At 33.8% G+C, this 19,723-nt stretch overlaps 1 protein-coding gene across 3 annotated transcripts in view; it reads left to right on the forward strand.

The window, feature by feature from the left end:
- Window positions 1-19,723, forward strand: part of srgap3 (SLIT-ROBO Rho GTPase activating protein 3) — a 200,428-nt gene that overhangs the window by 138,365 nt on the left and 42,340 nt on the right. Inside the window, exons 9-13 of one of the 3 annotated variants that reach the window (XR_015494021.1) lie at window positions 2,123-2,320; window positions 4,568-4,652; window positions 12,204-12,231; window positions 17,553-18,159; window positions 19,678-19,723. The exon at window positions 19,678-19,723 is cut by the window's right edge and continues 15 nt beyond it. Coding sequence is in view for 2 of the 3 variants with exons in the window: in XM_087257811.1 (XP_087113937.1) it covers window positions 2,123-2,320; window positions 4,568-4,652; window positions 12,204-12,231; window positions 17,553-17,655; window positions 19,678-19,723 (460 nt within the window). In the remaining variant the exon portion in view is untranslated. The remainder of the gene's footprint in view (window positions 1-2,122; window positions 2,321-4,567; window positions 4,653-12,203; window positions 12,232-17,552; window positions 18,160-19,677) is intronic. The other 2 variants (XM_087257811.1, XM_087257812.1) reach the window with 2 other exon arrangements.

Below are 19,723 nucleotides of genomic sequence, written 5' to 3' on the forward strand. Positions count from 1 at the left end.
TTGAGGGTTTGAAATGATTATCTAGATGTTTGGTCTTTGGTAAGGGTGATTCTTTTGTCTTGAGAGAGCCGAATGCAATACAATCCAACTAAGTGTATGCAGGTGCTAATGGACTCTGTAATAGTCCCCGTCTGTATGTATTGATGACTTAATCTTGCCCTTATCACTTTGTGTCTCATAACCAGCTAGTAATTGATGATTCAGTGTCATATAGAAAATGTGCCACATTAATCTGTTAGGGCCCGAGGCCGAATTATACAGCAATCACTACAGCGTTCAGACAGTCTTTGATTTTATACAATGATGTGAGTGATCTTTGGTCCTGGGGTTGAATTAAATCTGATCTTAAAGAGATGATTGGGATAACGAGGGAATATAGAGGTTTTTAAGCTGTATAATCAGTAGTGTGCACGCTCACTGATCATTTGTGGTTTGACTTCAAAACTGGCCCCGTTATTTGAGCCCACACGTCTAGTTTTGGTGTCTGGGCTGATGCCGAGTTTTGAGATGTTAGTTTCTCCTGCTTATGGGTTAAAATGTACATGAACACACTGGACTTGTAGGTATCATAGTAAAGGATAGAAGCTTTTGCAGACATGAATCTCGTTTTACATTTTTATTCCAATTATTATTAAAATTATTCATTCATTCATTCTCAACTGCTTTTCCGGGACCGGAATTCCGTGACTTTGTCTTTGGGTGATACTTTCAAGCGGATAAGAGCAGGTAAAACCTGAGGATCTATTCAAGAACCTAAAACAAGATCTTTAAGTAAAATTAGTCACGCCCGTTATCTATGTCTCCACCTACAAACTCTGTCCCCTCCTAAAACACATATTAGACAGGACGACTCTGTCTCAAATTAGACTTCAGATTTCAGATTTGCGAAAGACTTGTTACAGACTACTCTTGTCACTGTAAGAGACTCCTGTGGACGCTGTATGACTAATTAGAGAAATTCTGCTTGTTCGAGTCTCCTGGACTGTGTTCTCATCATTCATTTATTCCAACAGTTTACAGGGACACTCCTTAGGCATAATTTATTTTATACAGTAAACATCACTTATAAATTGGCCCTACTCCTACCCCTTAACCCAACTCCTGTAACAGGAAACCTGTGACAAAAATTGAATATCAAAAGACCTCGTTATGTATTCAATTCAATTCACCTTTATTTGTATAGTGCTTTTACAATGTAGATTGTGTCAAAGCAGCTTCACATAGAAGATCATAGTAAATTGAAACTGTAATGAAAATTGTAATTCAGTTTTCAGTGTTTAAGTTCAGAAAAAAAATGGTAAGTTAAAAAAAAAAGAAAGAAAAAAAATCCTCAATGTCCTGTAGATTCTTATGTTTTCCAGCAACTTCTGCAGATTTGAACCCTTTCCAGCAGTGACTGTATGATTGGGAGGTCTATCTTTTCACACTGGGGGTGATTGAGGGACTCAAACACAACTGTTAAAAAGGTTTAAACCCTCACTGATGCTCCAGAAGGAAACACAAGGCATTAAGAGCTGGGGTGTAAAAAGGTTTATAATTTAAAGATTAAGGTAAATTGCACTTAATTTGTGTTTCAGGATGAATCCATGTATTTTCTGTTGTTTTCCAAAGGGCAGTGCTAAATGAAGGAATGAAATATTTCAACAAAATAAAAAAATGTGATATTTTCATCCTGTTTAAAAGTTTTTACCCCCCAGCTTTTAATGCTTTGTGTTTTCTTCTGGAGCATCACTGAGGGTTTGAACCTTTACTTAAAGAAACATTTTTACTTAAAGAAATACTTGTTTCCACAATGATGCCTCTTGTATATCGTCTTATAATTTTTGGGAGAATCCTGTGTCATTTATGGTAAAAAAATCAACTTGTTATTTCAATAAAAGTAACTTTATTTACATGGTTTAATTTAAAATGTGAATTTGAGGAAAGAAAGTCGAGGATTGTTGGATGTAACTGTCAGCCATTTAACAGAGGCAATCTGTCCTATTTCTAGTGATTAACACTTTTTTGTCAACCATGAGTCATGATGCATAATATAAACAGCACATCTCTTACATAACTAATATTCAGAAAGTTCACACTGGTCTCTTTTTCACCTCACCGAGTCCCTGCTATGTTTAATTAGGTACGCAAGACCTTGGATGCCACCATGCAGACCTTACAAGACATGCTGACAGTGGAGGACTTTGATGTGTCAGATGCCTTCCAACACAGCCGATCCACTGAGTCCATTAAATCTGTGGCTTCAGAGAGTTACATGAGCAAGTTAAACATCGCAAAGAGACGAGCCAATCAGCAGGAGACAGAAGTCTTTTACTTCACTGTGAGTGGCCAGTTGTTTTTAGACCATTATCACTAGTTTTGCATGCACCCTAATTATTTTTAGCTCATTTATATGTGATAAAATAGTGAGTGCAGCTTGAAATTAATTTATGTTTTAATTATATAAAGTGATATTGACTTTATAATTTGAAATGTCATGGAATTTGTTAATTTTGGATGAATAAATAAAAAGTATTGCTGTAAATGTAATCAAATAATGCAGTTTGCTTTACCACACACTCAATGAGGTTTGTGGGATGTAAGACTCTGCCATCTTTACTATCTGAAGACATAAATGCATATTTTATTTTAGAGCTGATTGGACAATATCATATCACGCACACATAAAACTTGTTGAGCTTCTTAACACAAGCTTTGAGCTTCTTTACACAACCCTTTAAAATAAAAATTGAGATTGTTTTTGTATTAATTGATGGGGTTTATTTAATCTCTAAAGGGATAGTTCACCCAAAAATGAATTTCTTTTCTATTATTTAAATGTTTTAAAGGGCACCTATGATGAAAATCATATTTTCATAATTCATCAATTTTTTCAAATGTCCTCACAAAAATGTATGATTCAAGTCCCTTCCATTTTGAGGCCCACCCATGCGGTGTAGGAGTGCAGTTTTCCCGTTCATCGAGTTAATTGACAGCTGCGTATTAACATGTCTCCGTAGTAAAGCATACAGTCAAATCAGCAAGACAGGATGTGCAAAGCAACTGGGGTTAAAAAATCTGTTCAGCTCTCTGTGATCGTAAGTCATCATCAAATGTGATCAAGAATCAATTTTACATTTTTAAAACAGTGCATGTTTGTAATGAGTTACAGCGATTTTTGCGTCTGTATCCCCACAGCTGTGTGTCAACACAATTATTAAAGAAGACACTTCAATCCCGGTTTGTAGACTTTAAATCATTATTTACATTAGGTTAATGTACACAGGTTTGTACATTAACATAACAGATATCCATACAGCAGTGGACATTAGCATGTATCCTGTCACATTTGCAGTGCAAAAACAGTGCCAAGTTAAACGCGCGCTGTCTGTCTGTGTGTGTGCGTGCGTGAACTTTGTAATGACATGTTAAAGGTTTAAATTTACTCCAAAACAAATACATCAAATAATCATTGGGAAGTCTTTACTGTAGTTTTTCTCACAAACGTTTTGTTGAGATCTTCTACCTTCATGTCTGTCATTGTGCTGTTTATCCCAATCGGAGATTGAGGCACACTCTTACAGGCACGTGGGAATGGTGGGCGGGAAGAACCAGCATTAAAGGCACAGGCCACAGCTACAAAGTGTTAAGAGCAAAAATGACAATATTCCAAAAACTGTGGTAAATAATCTGGTGGGTGTTTTGAGCTGAAACTTTACAGACACATTCTGGAGACACAAAAGACTTATCTTAAATCTTGAAAAAAAGGGGCAAAATAGGTGCTCTTTAAGTGTTTATAAATCTTTTTGAGTTTTTGCTCCTTCTGTTGAACACAAAAGAAGATATTAAAGTAACCTGAACACCTGTAACCATTGTCTTTGATTGTAGGAAAAACAAATACTATGGAAATTAATTGCTGCAGATTTCCAGCTTTCCTTAAAATATCTTTTGTGTTCAACAGTAGAAATATACTCATAAAGGTTTGAAACCTTTAACTATCCCTTTTATTTAGTTAAACCCTCATTAAACTGCTATAATCGTTATATTAAACCAAACAAGTTTTATGTTTTTAATTATTTGGGCATGCCTTTTACTACTTAAGTGTAACTTCTAAATTTGAAAGGAACAGTTTCATTTGGAATTTTATAGGCCACTGTTTGACTGACAGCCCCTATTATTGCTTGGTTTGGAAATAAAATACCAAAACCTGATATTTATGAGACTTTTTTAAAGATAAAGCTGAAAACCTGGACCTCAAGATTTCCAGACTATCAGTAAATCTTTTAATACATGGAATGGTCTCTGCAAACACTGATATGAAAGTCTAGCTAGCTTGTCCTATCTATCTGTTTATCTACCTATCTATCCCAACTCAGTCATCACACACGAATCGGCAAAACATTGGTGACAAGGCCCATGCCTCGCCAATGAGACGGAAATTAAATCCTCCTATCTGAACAGATTGAATTTGCGGCGTGGAAAGTATGGCCAAATCTGTTCTTTGTTGCCCGCAGCACACATCACTCCTCTGTTTTAGTCACATCCAATTAAAATCATTAGCTCACTGACGCCTTCATCTGTGTCGCAGAAATTCAAGGAGTACCTGAACGGCAGTAACCTCATCATTAAGCTGCAGGCCAAGCATGACCTGCTGAAACAGACTCTGGGGGAAGGTGAGTTGTCTGTTTATTAAATGCTTTTTCTCTGTGGAAATGCTAAGCCTGTGGCATCTAATTGCAAGTTTGGTCGCTGTTGGGTATGAAATTGAAAGTTCGCAATGGGCTCAAACTGTATGAATGTTTCTGGAATAATTGGACTAGATGGACTGAGGTGAGGTTGAAAAGTTTGGGACCTCAAGTAAAAATTGTGCTGTTTTAAATCTAATTTAAACTCCAGAATGTAATATTTCTGCAGAGTAAAAGTAAAAAAAAACAGTATTCAAATTCTCTATCTAAAATCAATCTGTCATTTTACTGATTTTACTTTAATCTCAAGCATTCACATGCATGTTAATGTAACTTTATGAGCCTTCAAGATATGATCATGTCATCATAATTTAGTCTATGGCAGAAAAAAAGTTACAAAACTTCTTGTCTGATCTATTCTTGGCTATATAGAGCTTTCAACTGCATGGTTAAGCATTATAGAGGGTCATTTTTAATGTCACGTTCATATTATTGTTCAGGCCCGTAGACAGGGGGGGATCGAAAGACGCACTCCCCGCTCATAAACGGTCCTGAATTTGTCCCATACATGAGCTCATTTGTCTTATTTTGACTGTTGTGCCATCATAAATTGAGAAGACATTAATTACAGTATAGTTCAACACCCAGCTGTGCAAAACAAACAGCAACAACAACAAAAAACAGAATCTGATGTAAGTGAAGTCATCTTTCACTTCAAGTAACTTTTATTTTGAATCTTGGACCTTACTCTTGAAAGAAAAAAAAAAAAAAACTATGAAAAGGTTTAAAGCACCAAAAGCGGCCCATGTTAAAGTTAATTTTGATATTAATTAATACTGATTAGACTACTTTTTGTTATCCATAAACTTTCAAAATGTACTTTTTCTAACAAAAAAAAAAAAGATTAGAAAAATCAAGAAGCTCTAAATTATTAATATTAATGTGATTTATTTTTATTATTCAGATGGCCAAATTCTGACTGAGGAAATTGGAATGTGCTGACCAAATTGTTTTTTGTCCTATAAATGAAAATAGACGTTTTTTTTTTTTTTTTTAAACTAACTTTTTTTTCTAATGGTATATGATGTAATGAATTGGCATTTTATATTTATATTGACATTTCTTTACTTTAAATATTTAGCAAATTGTTTTGGAACTTCAAAAAGTGTAGTTTTGATGACCATCTGACAAGCTAATCCAGCCAAAAATAGTGCTTAAAATGTCACTAAAATGCAGGATTTAAATAGAAATAATAATTAAAGATATTATTAAATAGAAAATAAGCTGAATAACTGCAAAAAGGTCCACGTTTTGAGAAAAAGAAACACCCTTTTTTACCAGACTGGCTACCAGCCTGTTGTAGACAGTAATTTAGATGTATCCCTCAGTGTGTTCAGGCAATTGTGTATTACATATTAACAATATGTGACCCTGTAGCTCAAAAGTTGCACAGGTGTATTTTTGGCAATAGCCAATAATACATCGTTTGGGCAAAATTATTAATTTAAAATCAAATCAATTTTATTGTCACATCATCAGCAGCATGTGTGCTATGATGAGTGAAAAGCTTAGGTTCTGGCTCCATACGGTGCAAAATACATTCATTCATTTTGCTTTGGCTTAGTTCCTTTATTCATCTAGTGTCACCACAGCGGAATGAACCGCCAACTTATCTAGCATACATTATACACAGCGATTGCCCTTGCAGCTGCAACCTAGTACTGGGAATTATCCATATACACTCGTTCACACAGACACACTACGGCCAACTTAGTTTATTCAATTTACCTGTACCGCATGTATTTGGACTGAGGGGGAAACCGGATGCACACACAGAAAACCCACTCCAACATGGGGAGAACATGCAAACTCGAACCAACGACCTTCTTGCTGTGAGGCGACAGTGCTAACCACTGAGCCACCGTGTCGCATCCGCGAATTACAGACAGTGCAAAATACAATGACATACTCCAAAACAAAACAACATGCTATTAACAGTGTTGACAAGAAATAGGTAACAGAAAAAAAATATGTAAAAGAAAAAAAAACACACTTTACTCACATATGTAGACACAAATGGACAAGTACACGGTCAAAATGGTGTGCACATGTACACAGAGTTTGACTGTTGATGGTTGATTATTGTAGGTATTATTGTTTTTTTTAAGTTAAGGACTTCTTTGATAAAGAATTTATCCTGTATTCCAAAAATCGTTAGAATCTCAGGGTAATTTTCCATGAAGATATGTTGTAAATGTCCTACCATAAATATATCGAAACTTCATTTTTAATTGGTAATTTGCACTGCTAAGAACTAAATGTGTTCAACTTTAGAGGTGAATTTCTTAATATTTAGATTCTTTTCAACTCTCAGATTCTAGATTTTCAAATAGTTGTATTTTAACCAAACATTTTCCAATCCCAAACCAATCATACATCAGTGGAAAGCTTATTTATTTATTTTATTTCTGTAGTCTATCTTGAGGCAAGGAATATAAATATTTAAACAAAGCCCACAGAAAATCTTTTAACCTAAATCTTATCTAATAAAGACTGTTTTTATTCCTTTGCTTTTTTAGGGAATGAAGAATTTAAACTAGTGCTTTAAAAAAACAAAGCAAAAAAACATATACAGCTGTGTGTGTGTCATTTGACATCCTTTCTAATTTTACAAATCTACAGCTATATGACACAGATGCGATCCAAAGACATTTAGCTGAAAATTACCTTCAGTATTCCTTTAAGTGCGTACCCTTTTGTTGTCACATGATTATAGAGACCCTTCTTTCATGGCCGAGTCTCCCACAAGGCCTCTTGTCAGTTCAGTTACGGCCAGTTTACGCCCAATCAATCAGCCAGTGGCACCAAGGGGGGAAAAATTCGGCAGCTGCCGGTGCGACAGCTCATAATCTAATGACGGCACACTGCGGGACGCCCCAGCTGAGTCCAGCCATCCACATATATGAGCGCTGACCAGTCTTGCCCCTGTCCCCTCACCAGACTGAGTGCTCAATTACACTTCACCTCCTCGGATGAGTAAAACCAGACACTCGAGATGAGCCAAAGTGTGTGTGGTGGAGCATTTGCTGCATATACAGGGCTAAAGCTGATTTTTAAAGTCAAATTAAATGCTTTTTGAGACCCGGAGAAATACAAATCAGTTCATATTTCCGTTAACACACTGGGGAATAAATGGACATTACTGTTTACAATACTACAGTATGTAGTGCTAAAAATTGCCCTGCAAATTGCTTAACAATGCCTTTTAAAGCACTATACCTGAGAATAGAATAGATTAAACAAAAAATATATTTCTCTTTCAGATTGTGAAATCTATTTATGACACTAGACTTCATTGTGATAACCATACCTCATAAAGTTATATTGAAGTCTATTGCACAGTTTCACAAACATTGCTTGGTTAAAGCCACAACTAGGCCTTAGTTACTGTAAATTAGGGTATTTTAGCTGCTTTTATTAAAATGCCTTAAAAACACACAATAACACCAAATAATGACACTGATGTATTTTAAGATATCTCACTACAAGTTATTTTCAGTTGAGATGGCTCAAAAATGCTATTTAATTTAGGACTAGCCTTAAAGGGATAGTTCACGCAAAAATGTAGAATACCTGATCATTTATACTCCGTCATGAGGTTTTAAATCTTTATAAGTTTCTTTCTTCTGTTGAACACAAAAGATATTTTGAAAAATGCTGATTGCTGGGACTCATTGACTTCCTTATAGAAAAAATATATGGATGCCAGCTACTAGAATCAATTTTTTTTTTAAATTGTGTTCTATAGAACTAAATTGTAACAGGTTTTAAAGTTTTTGAAACCAGGGAGTATATATTTGAGATCATGGTAAATAATCTGACGAAATTCAACACACTCACATGCATACTAACTCATATTAAACAACAACACATTCATATTATTCATTTTCTATTGACTGGTCTGTTCGCAAAAAATATGTGTTTAACTTTTTTTTAATTGTCAATTTTCACCACCTTTAATTGATTTTTGGAGCTTTTTATCTGAATTATACAAAATGTGTTTTATATACGAATGCAGAAACTTATCAATAACAATACAATATAACTCACTGACTTAAAGGAGTGTATTTTTAAGGCTTGGTTGTGTTTGTGGGGTGCAAAGCAATGTGTGCTCATGCTTCATTTGTAAAAAATCATGTTATTTTTTCACATACTTTACTTTGATTATATACAACTACTCAGCTAACATGAAAAGAACTATCATATTTCCTAGTTCCTCTGAAAGCCCCGCCCTCTAGAGGTTCTGATTGGTCAGCTAACACAATGTGCTGTGATTTGCGGATCGGCTACACATCATCAAGAAGCGCCACACCTTTACTAGCACACGATTTGCTGTTGTGTGAATAGTGTCAGTCAGCTTAGCTGTTTCAGTTTGAGCCTGAATCAGCATTTCTCATTGTTTACATCTGTATTTACATTCTTGCTACAACATACCAGTAACACTAGAAACTGTGCATGTAATAGATCAATTTTAACAAATAAAAACAATTACAGATTGTGGCTCACAATCCACAGCTTCTTCTGGTTGGAGCTGCTCCTTCTATGAGGAGTTTTAGGTGGAATCTAGCACTGAACTGGGAGAGATTCTTGAAGTTCTCCTTTGTCAAATGCCAGAGCTAAATATATTGTATAATTCTGTGTAAGATAATTCAAATTAAATGGTAACTTAATGGGCACTTTTCTTTTTGTGTTCAGTCCTTTGGAAGCCTAAATGCAGAAACAGAACAAGCTCTGTAGAAATAGCAGCCGTTGGACGGCTTTTTAGCGGATGTATTTTTTATTTTTTTTTGTAGTCTCTAAACTTCGTTCACTGTAGGCTTTGCTGAGCTAACTCTGTAAAAGCCAATGTCTCCCTTTGCATTGAACTTTAAGTGTATTACATTCAGTAATTTTGTGTATTTTCACTTAGCTACATTACAAATAAACTAAGGTTTCAAATATAATATCATTTTGGGCCACTCCTTTAATGCATTTAAGTTAATCATTTGTTCAAGCAATTCGTTCAAATGAAAAAATAAAGAACAATGCGAGAGACTCATTCTGAATGGATCACTGAATAATTAATAACCAACTAATTTGTTCAGAACAAATGAGCATATCTTGGTATTTTTAGATGTGTTATTTTAGTTTTTGATAAATTAACATTGACTATATTATTGTCAATACAATGTAACTGACAGTGTTTACCAATTTATTTAAATATAATAAAGTATGTAATCAGCAATTGTGCTGATATTTTTATTACTATAGCAATCTTGTTCCTTTGATACTTTAATATATCCACATCACATGATAAAAATATAATTCTTCACAAAAAGCATTGTGATATATGCTGCTATGTTGTAAATGCTGCAAACTGTCATAATAAATCATAAAAAATAATACGAAAATTGGAAATTAGTTTGAATTCGGTCAAATATTCAGTTATAAGCATTTTGTTTGGTTTAAATATATAATATTTAAGAACTCGCATGTAAAAAGAAGACTATTTATGACCTTACATTTGAAGACTAATTAAGGATCCTCATGAGCACTGATATGCATGAGTTTGTTGCATATGGTTGCTGCAGGAACCGCCCATGTTTTTAAATTATTCACCTAATTGATTCTCCATCCATTAAGCCAATTAGCTTGGCACATCTAATTCTCTTCATTAATGTTATCAAGGGTTGCCATGCCACCTGGTATAAATGTTCACGCTTATCATTTAAATGAGTGATGTGGAAGAATAAACTGTTTGCGAATGTCCTGCATGTAAAACTAGCATCCAGAAAAGTCTTTGGAAAGCATCCTGAATCTTTTTTTTAACCCTCAGCTGGCAGGACAAAAGGCTTTCAGTTTTTGGGATGGTTTTAGAGGGCATAGCAAAGGCACATGGGAGCCACTTCATTGGCTATGCAGATTCAGTGGAATGAAATGATTTGAGGGCCACTTCACATCTCTAAAGTACCCATGTAGAAACATTAGTGGTTCCACCTCATTACGTGGTGAATGGGAAGAACTTGGTTGGTATTATTGGAAGGTGCTGTTGAAATGTAATTTTAGTTTTACTTATTATTATTATTTCAAATAAAATTCTAGTATTTTATTGCAGTTGCATCTTTTTAATTGAATCTATTTTTGTCCCTAATTTAGCATAGTTGTTGTTATTATTAGTAGTAGTAGCACTCATATTATTATTATTATTATTATTATTATTATTATTATTATTAGTAGTAGTAGTAGTAGTAGTAGTAGAAGTAGTAGTAGTAGTAGAGGTTTATTAAAAAATACTTTACTGGCATTAATGATACCTGTTTTATTTTATTTAAAAAAAAGATTCAAGTGGTAGTCATAAAGAAATATTCCTGCAATAATTATTTTATTGACCTTTCTGTGAGTTTTTGTTTAATTTTATTTTATTGTTTTGTATTTTTTAATTAATTAATATTTGAAATTAAAAAACAGAAACTGTCAGTTTGTTAGTTTGATTATTATTATTATTATCATCATTATTATTATTATTATTATTATTATTATTATTATACTTAAACAATACTTTACTGATATTAATGATACCTGTTCAATTTATTTTATTTTTATTAAAATAGATTAAAATCAATTTATTTGTTTTTTTAATTGTAATATTATTATTATTATTATTATTATTATTATTATTACTACTAATCTTATACTTTAACAATACTTTACTGATATTATTGATACCTGTTTTAAAGTCTAAATGTTAAAATTCATATAAAATTAATTTGATTTATTTATATATATTTTTAAATATTTTATTTTATTAGATTATTATAATATTTAAACAATACTTAATTATACGTAATGATACCTGTTTATTTTATTATATATATTTTTATTTAATCTAATTTTATCTTTTAAAAGATTTAGGGGTAGTCATCAATAAATATACCTGCAATAATTATTTTATTGGCCTTCTCAAGAGTTTTATTCATGTTTCATTTAATTATTTTTGTACTTTTAAAAACAAATTAATGTTTTGAGATTAAAAACATAAACTTCAGTTTGTTCGTCAGTTTTGTTCTTTTTTTTTGTTTGATTTTTTTTTTGTGTTATAGTTCGTGGCTGCCTGTATTTTTCATTGTTTGTTTTGTGGCAATACCAGGGAACTCTTTTGAGCACACTCATTGGGACAAAGAAGCTTAGTGAGCCATCAGAAACATCACTCAGTGTCACCAATGTAAAATGAATTGCTTGGTGCACTCCCTATCTACACACACATACAGACTTATTTACTCCATTTAGTTCCGTTCTGACACCCTGCAGGGCCCTTGCAAGGTTTCTGTGGTGACCAGTGCTGGTCTTTGTGTGCAGCTCAGTGTGTCTGTCCACTCATTCATTCATCTGCTCTTCAATAGCACTGGCCAGCAACTCTCACCACAGCCCTCAGTGCATGAGATCATTCTAATAATCATGTCTGACTCCTCCCCCTCTTTCTCTCTTTCTTCTCACTTTTAGGCGAAAGAGCTGAATGTGGAACTACAAGGTAAGAGAGATCTGCTGTTCATCACATTCCAACAAGCAAAATAAAGTTTTCCAATTAGCCTCGGTGGAATCTGTGCAATAACCATATCATTACAAAAAGTAAACAAACAAAAAAATGATCCTTTATAGTGGAAAAATATTATACAGATTAGTCAAATGTTCTTAAAGATACACTTTAAAATTAAGGGAGGGGGGGTTTCACTACAATGGCAAAGAGGAACCACTGGTTTCTCCAAAGAACCTTTCAGTCAACCATTTATACACTTTATTGAATAAATGATGCAAAAAAAAAATTTCTTTTCTTTTCTTTCAGCTGTGAAAGATAAAAGAAATATCCTCCAAATGATCTTTAACTCAAGAGTTCTTAAAATAACAGTATTATTTTGAACATTTTTGCCATCTAAAGGACTGGTTTGACCATAAAGTACCCCCTTGTTAAATATGTAAAGCTTATATAGATAATTAAGTTATTTATTTATTATTTTTATGGAACTTAACAAAGAATCTTTGTTTAAAGCATGCAAAATGAAAAACTTTGAGTGAAGAACATTTTATGATTTTTTTTTTTTATGTAAAGTGTTTCAAAAACCTTATTTTCTAATCTTTTTTTTTCTTTTTGAAAAAAAAATCGTATTGTTTGTATTGTATTGCTTATTAATATCTTTATTAAATCATGTTACTGCTAAAATTCGTGTTAATGCTAAAAGTTGAAACTTTTAAAAGAACCTTTTTCTGTTGTTAAAATTGTTTGGTTGTGGAACTAGCTTTTGTAATCTTAATTAATAGGTCATATGTCTACAAAATCCTCTTTTAAATTATTTCTTGATGTAAGATCCCTTAGATTTGTGTGCCATAAAAGGACCTTTTGGAATCTTTGTTTTTAAGATCATATTGGTGTGAAACCCTCTTCTGAAACCCTTTTTTTTTTTTATTGTATCGCTGCGAAAAACCCCTTATGCTTCTTTTTATGAGATCGATGTTAACGGTTATTACATTGCTCTTACCACAATAACTAAATATTTTATCCAGTACACAGGTCTCCTAGGAGTTGTGAATTTGTATAGCGATAGAGACATAAGAAATATGATTATGATTAACCACAAATATTTCTCTGTTCTTTTAGACTAAAAAGAAATATTACTAGTGTTCACTAATTTCCTTTGCAAATAAAACTGACATAGCACATACAGATAAATGCAGATAAAACCTCTAAAGCACATGCAGTAGCAGCATATCAGGCCTGGGTAAGAGCAAGAGAGGACACGTAAAAGTTTTTTTGATATTGCGCAGCGGTCAGAAAGGGACTTGTCCTCAAGCTGTCACTGGCAGGGGCTCAACTCACGCTGGGTTATCCAGAACGTCCTCTGACAGTCGGAGAATGCTGAGAATAGAGCCTTCCTGGTAAACAGATGCAGACCTGTTCTGACCTCTCAGTATGACAAACCAGCGCTGCCATTGATAATCATATGCCCTTTATTTAAGATATAACATGAAACATACACTACGCAATTACAAAAACTCAGCCAGCTTATATTTTGTTGCTGGGACATGTCAAATTGTGCTTTCATAGCTACACTGTAAAACAAAATGCTGAGTTTCACACAATTCCTTCATGTTGTACCAACACGAATAGATTAAATTAACTTAATTTAAGTGGATTGAACATAAAACAATTAAGTTGTCCCCCCCAAAAAACACAAAAGAATGGTGTTGTTTCAACTCATAATTAAAAAGTAGTAAATAAACTACTTAAATAAGTAGTTTGAACAAGCAAAAGTCATTTATGTTTGTGTATTTTTTGAAGTATTTGTTTGCACAGGTCTAAATAATAAACTGACTATGAACTGACTAAAAAATTAACTATTTATTTCAAATGAGCTGAAACAACACAACTCCTGAGTTTTTTCTGGACAACTTAATTGTTTTATAATCAATCCACATACATTTGTAAAAACTAATAAGTTAACTTAATTCTTTTTTGTTGCTCCAACACAAGTGTATGTTTTTTTTACAGTGTATAAATGTTTATAAATCTTATTTCATTGAAGACCTCCAACTTGAAAACTTCTACGTTATTGATTGACCACATAAGCAAATATAAACAACAGCTTGAGCTTCGCCCTCAGGTTTACAACCTAAAGTACTGAGCTGTTTCATGTTTAACTTTGATGGCGTTTACCAGCCTGTCACAACAGCAATTATGTTTCCATAGCTAGATGTTTCAACGAGTTCCTGATTCGGTGCTCCTACGAGGAACTGAAATCCCCCTGCCGTTGTTGGTTGTTATATTGAAGTCAAATACGTTAGGATGTAATTACGATCTTTTAAAGAACAACAATTAATGCCTGTTGCTTATTTAAACCCATCATTATTGGTCTCCTTAGAAGTTAAAAGGCATAGTCCACCATATAATGAGGATTTGCTGTTAATTTAGTCAAAGGCCATCCTTGTGTGGGTCATATTTGTTCTTCCTTGGAGCATGAAATAAGATTTAAAGGTAAAAAAGACACCACTTTTAGGGAAAAGTGGTGTCTTTTTTACCCCCCCCCCCCCCCCAAAAAAAAATCGTCTCCTTGGAATTTTAAGGTTGTATCTGCGTTCTGAATGATTTTGAGATATTGAGCTTCAAAGTTTTTGCTTTCCATAGCAACAGTATGTGTGTAACATTTGTTTTTTAAATAAAACTTCTTAAAATGTAAATAACTTATTTTAAAAAGTCCCATAATGTAAAGAAGTTGTCATTTAATAAGAATATGTAATTTACTTTATTTTGACAAAAATGTCAGATTAAACCTTATAAATCTAGGGTGTTGAAATATATATATATATATATATATATATATATATATATATATATATATATATATATATATATATATATATATATATATATATTTTTTTTTTTTTAATAATAATGTTAATTTGCTGCTGTATGTATTTCATTAAGAGACTTTGTGTACAGTGTTCAGCAAAAATGTATGTATCCTCTACAGATCTCTCTTTTAAATTATTTTCAATTGGGTCTTATACAATAACATATTTGTGTATATACTTTGGAAAAGTCAGTACAAATCCGGAACTAATCTAATAAAATAACTTATAGAGACAGTTCACCCCAAAAATAATAATTCTTTTTTCAAGATATCTTTTTTTTTATTTTGTATTCAACTGAAGAATGAAACGTATAAAGGTTTGTAATCAGTTAGTGGTTTGGAAATAAATAGTGAGTAAATCTTAATTTTTGGACGAACTTGAAATTACAGTGCAAAAATTAGTACATTGATGATAAGTTAGGTAAAAATATTAAAGACAATTTTAATAAAGAGGAAAAATCAAGGACTCCTAGAACATATTGCATTTAATTGAAATAGTGTAGTTTGTACTATTATTATTATTATTATTATTATTATTGGCAATGCCTCATTTGAATTTAAAAATCTTTCCATGTCTTTTTATTACTTAAGACGTTACATGAACACACTCTTATTTTCATAATATAACTGTTAACAGAACTGATAATATTAAGATATGAATTTGACTAATTATATTCATATAATATTAATATAACTTTTTAATAAAACCATTTTATTTAAATTCATCAACATATACAATGGGGAAAATAAGTTTCGAACACGTCATGTTTTTTTTTTTCTGGATTAATATTTCTAAAGGAGCTGTTGACATGGAATTGAACAGATATTGTTAAAAATAAAAACATAAAAATAAAACAAAACAAAAAACATTTTAAAAAGGAGTTGTGTGTAATAACAATGAAATGACACCAGGGGAAGTACTGAACTACTGAAACGTATTTAAGGGTGCTTTCACACCTACACTTTTGTTTCGGAGCGTATCTCGTTTGCCCAGTTAGCGCGGTTCGATTGGCATATGTGAACAGGGCAATCGCGCTCTGTTCCGCGCCAAAGTAATCGCTCTGAGATCGCTTGAATGAGGTGGTCTCGGCTCGATTGAAACGAACCCTGGAGCGGTTCGATTGCAGTGAGAAAGCGATCCGATCAGAGCGCGGTTATATCTCAGTGTTTTATGGATTTGTAATAGGCATACGGCTATATGAAGAGAGAATTATGAGTAGGGCGGGAAGTTTCGCGAGTCTCCGGATGCCCGCAAACGAGTGATGATCTCCCGGTAATCTCGCGTCTCTCTCCCAGTCCTCAAATAGGCATCGTCGCACACCCTTCTCACCCCTCCCCACCGCGTCTCTCCTCAGACACGTCACGCGAGCGCACCCTGTCAATCACCACCAAACCACCACCTCTCCTGACAGCTGAGCGGGACGCTGCAAAATAAACCCTGACACTCTGACCAATGTAAGGAGAGTTTACTCGCACGTGACTTGTTTTAGCTCTTTTTGTCCGATTAGAAACTTTGCAGTGTGAAAGCGAACCGCTCCAAGAGCAAAGAGCAACAATGTAACAATTTTAATCTCTGTTTCGGAACAACTGAATCGATTCACAGGTGTGAAAGCACCCTAATACTTATTATAAAAGGCTTTTTTTTGGTGATGGCTGCTTAAAGGCGCTTTTCATATGGAGAATGAAGTCACATGCGTTGCTAAGGTGTGAGTTTTTCACAGACCACAACAGAGTGTAAAAACCTTGATGTTCAGTGGGTCTTGTCTATCAAATCTGATTTCTATTTTGTTTTTTTAAGTCAGGTGATTGGCTGGGCTATTCTACAGCTTGATTTTCTTTCTCTGAAAGCATTTGAGAGTTTCCTTGGCTGTGTTTTGGATAATTGTCTTGCTGAAATGTCTTGCTTCATCATCCTGCTAATGTCGATGTTTGACTGAAGCAGCTAATATTCATTTACACTGAGGAAGAGCAGAGGGTTGCTGAATAACTACTGAGAGATTTCAGCTGCTGTCTGGACTTTTACTGCCTTTCTACACTTCCCTTTCTTCATGTGTTCAATACTTTTTCCCTGTGTTTTATTACGCATAACTAAACTAATTAGATTTGCTTTCTTTGCATGTATGAATTTATTTGGTTGTTACCAATATCTGGAGGAAATTCCAAGTCAGTTTTATAAATATGTTTTCTAAAAAAATGGTGGCATGTTCAAATACTTGTTTTACCTACATTGTCTAAAGTCACTGAGAGGTGGATATAATAATGATTTTCAAAGGGAGTGTACTCATTTATGCTTTGCACTGTACAATATATTAAGTCAAACATGTTCTATTTAATAATATGATGTGTAGAGGGGATGAAAAGGGGCTATATAAATATTTGTTAAAATATAAAGTGGGTGTTTCATGAGTTGTATGTGTGTGTTTGTTCCATAACCATCTCCATTCCTCAGACCCCCAACCCTCCCCCCGAAACCACAGAAATTGCGGAAACCGAGGCCTCGTTCCGTCTATAACCATAAGCTGTTTAACGGCAATATGGAGAGTTTCATTAAGGTACCCGCTGTCCTCTGCTGGCCTGGAGGGTTGCTCAACTCCCTGTCTGTCTATCTCCAACTGACTCCTGCACTCACAGCCCCTCTATTTGCTTCTGTTAATTTCCTGTCTTTCACCAAGTGCCGATGATGCAGATGATAAGGGTGGTAGCTGATGCCCTCCTGCCTAAATAGACACTCAGCAGGGCCCATTAGCTTTTAAGGAACTGCCTTGATGCTTAATTTACGCAATTAAGTGGTCGATTACCACTTATTTTAAGGCATAAATAGGCAAGAAAATGAACTGCAGGGCATCGCAATCATCACACACCTCCCCTTTACTGCATCTCAAGCCTCCATAATGCTTTTTTCACCCAGTCAACAGCACGACACTGCCGTCTCAGTGGCGGTTCTGTCGTCTCTTCCTGTCTAACTGTGATTTTCTGACCTCTTTCACGCCTCTGCACTGCTCTTCTCTGCTGCTTTGTGTCCTAGGGGAAGACGGAACGCTCGTACCCGCAACCAGGTACTGTAGAATAGAGCCGGGAATGGGCTTTCTTTAATTTTTAGATAAGAGTGTAATATATTTTCCTAGACAAATGGCATGTCACAAGTTCAAAGAGAAATTCTAACGAGCTTTCTGTAGCGACCTTGAGCCTCGGCTGAACTTTTATGATCTTTTTTTTTTTGCTATTGTTCTGCCCTTGAGGACAGACATTCTTAATGCTTTGCTTTATTCTCTACTAAAACAGCCAAAAAGTCTTTCCTTATTAACCTGGAAGATATATGTCCTGTTTTTGAAACTCGCTATTAAATCAGAGGTGCACTTAGCAGTTTTTCCATTTAAGAAATGTTTTGCACTTATTAATATTAATTACAGAAATACAAATGGTGTTTATGAAACTGTAGATTATAATATTAGAATGCGTATGCATGCATGAGATGAAGATTCCAATTACTGTGTATCAATGATCAGTGTTTGGGAAAGATCAAGTCTCAAACTTAATTTCTGGAGGGCCGCAGCTCTGCATAATTTCTCCAACCACCTCCAACTCACATCAGGAATCAAGTTTGAGACCTATACTTTAGAAAGTAATGCTTTACAATATTGAGTTAGCCCAAAAACTAGTTAAGATACTTGGTTACTTTTTATAGTAAGTAATGCATTACATTACTTTTGAGTTATTTTTGTGTTACTTTTTCTGACCTGGCTGAGGCATGATTTCTTTTAGAACTATTAGAGTTTTTTTTTCTTCTCTCTCTTTTTTTTTTTTTTTAATAGAGGAGCTCTGCGATTAAGTCGTGTCACAAATGTTTTCACACTGCATGACTTTCTGGGCTAAAAAAAAATATATATATATTTTTATATTTTATAAAAATTTATATTCATTTGTAAGTTTATTTAATTTTGTGTTTCATTTGTATTATTTATTTAATAAATATTTTTACCCAAACTTTGTGTTTATTTACTTTATATTAATGTACTAGTATTAATTTTAGGTAAATTAAATATTCGAGATGCCCCTGGACACCTATTTTCCGCATATAAATCCTTAAAAACATGGACTAAAGGTATGAAACGTATATCAAGGCTTATAGTATGATTTTAATAGGATGACAGGATCATCATAAAACGGTTAAAAAATTTTTATTCACTGTTTATTACTTCTAAGCGTAAAACAAATTTTAATATGGGAAAAATTAACAAGTGCACTTTTAAACAGTTAATTTACCCAAAAATAAACATTCTGTTACCATATACACCTCCTCACATCGTTCCAAACCTCTGCGATATTTATTTCATATGCAGAACACGAAAGAAGATATTTTGAAAAATGTTTTGTCCATGTTGTGACTTCATTATCTCAACAAAAAATCTTTTTCTGTATTCTTTCGGGAAACAAAGCAAGTCATAAAGGTTTGGGTTGACATGAGAATATGCAGATGCTTACAGAATTGTCATTTTTTTGGTAAACAACCCCTTAAATCCTCAGTTACAGCTTTAAAAAAGCATGACCATTTTGTAACGACTGCTGTGTTTCAGGATTCAGGTCAAGCCATTCCTCTGGTGGTAGAGAGCTGCATTCGAT

This window comes from Danio rerio, chromosome 6, assembly GCF_052040795.2.
Source record: "Danio rerio strain M-AB ecotype USA chromosome 6, GRCz13ab, whole genome shotgun sequence".
NCBI classification, from domain to species: Eukaryota; Metazoa; Chordata; class Actinopteri; order Cypriniformes; family Danionidae; genus Danio; species Danio rerio.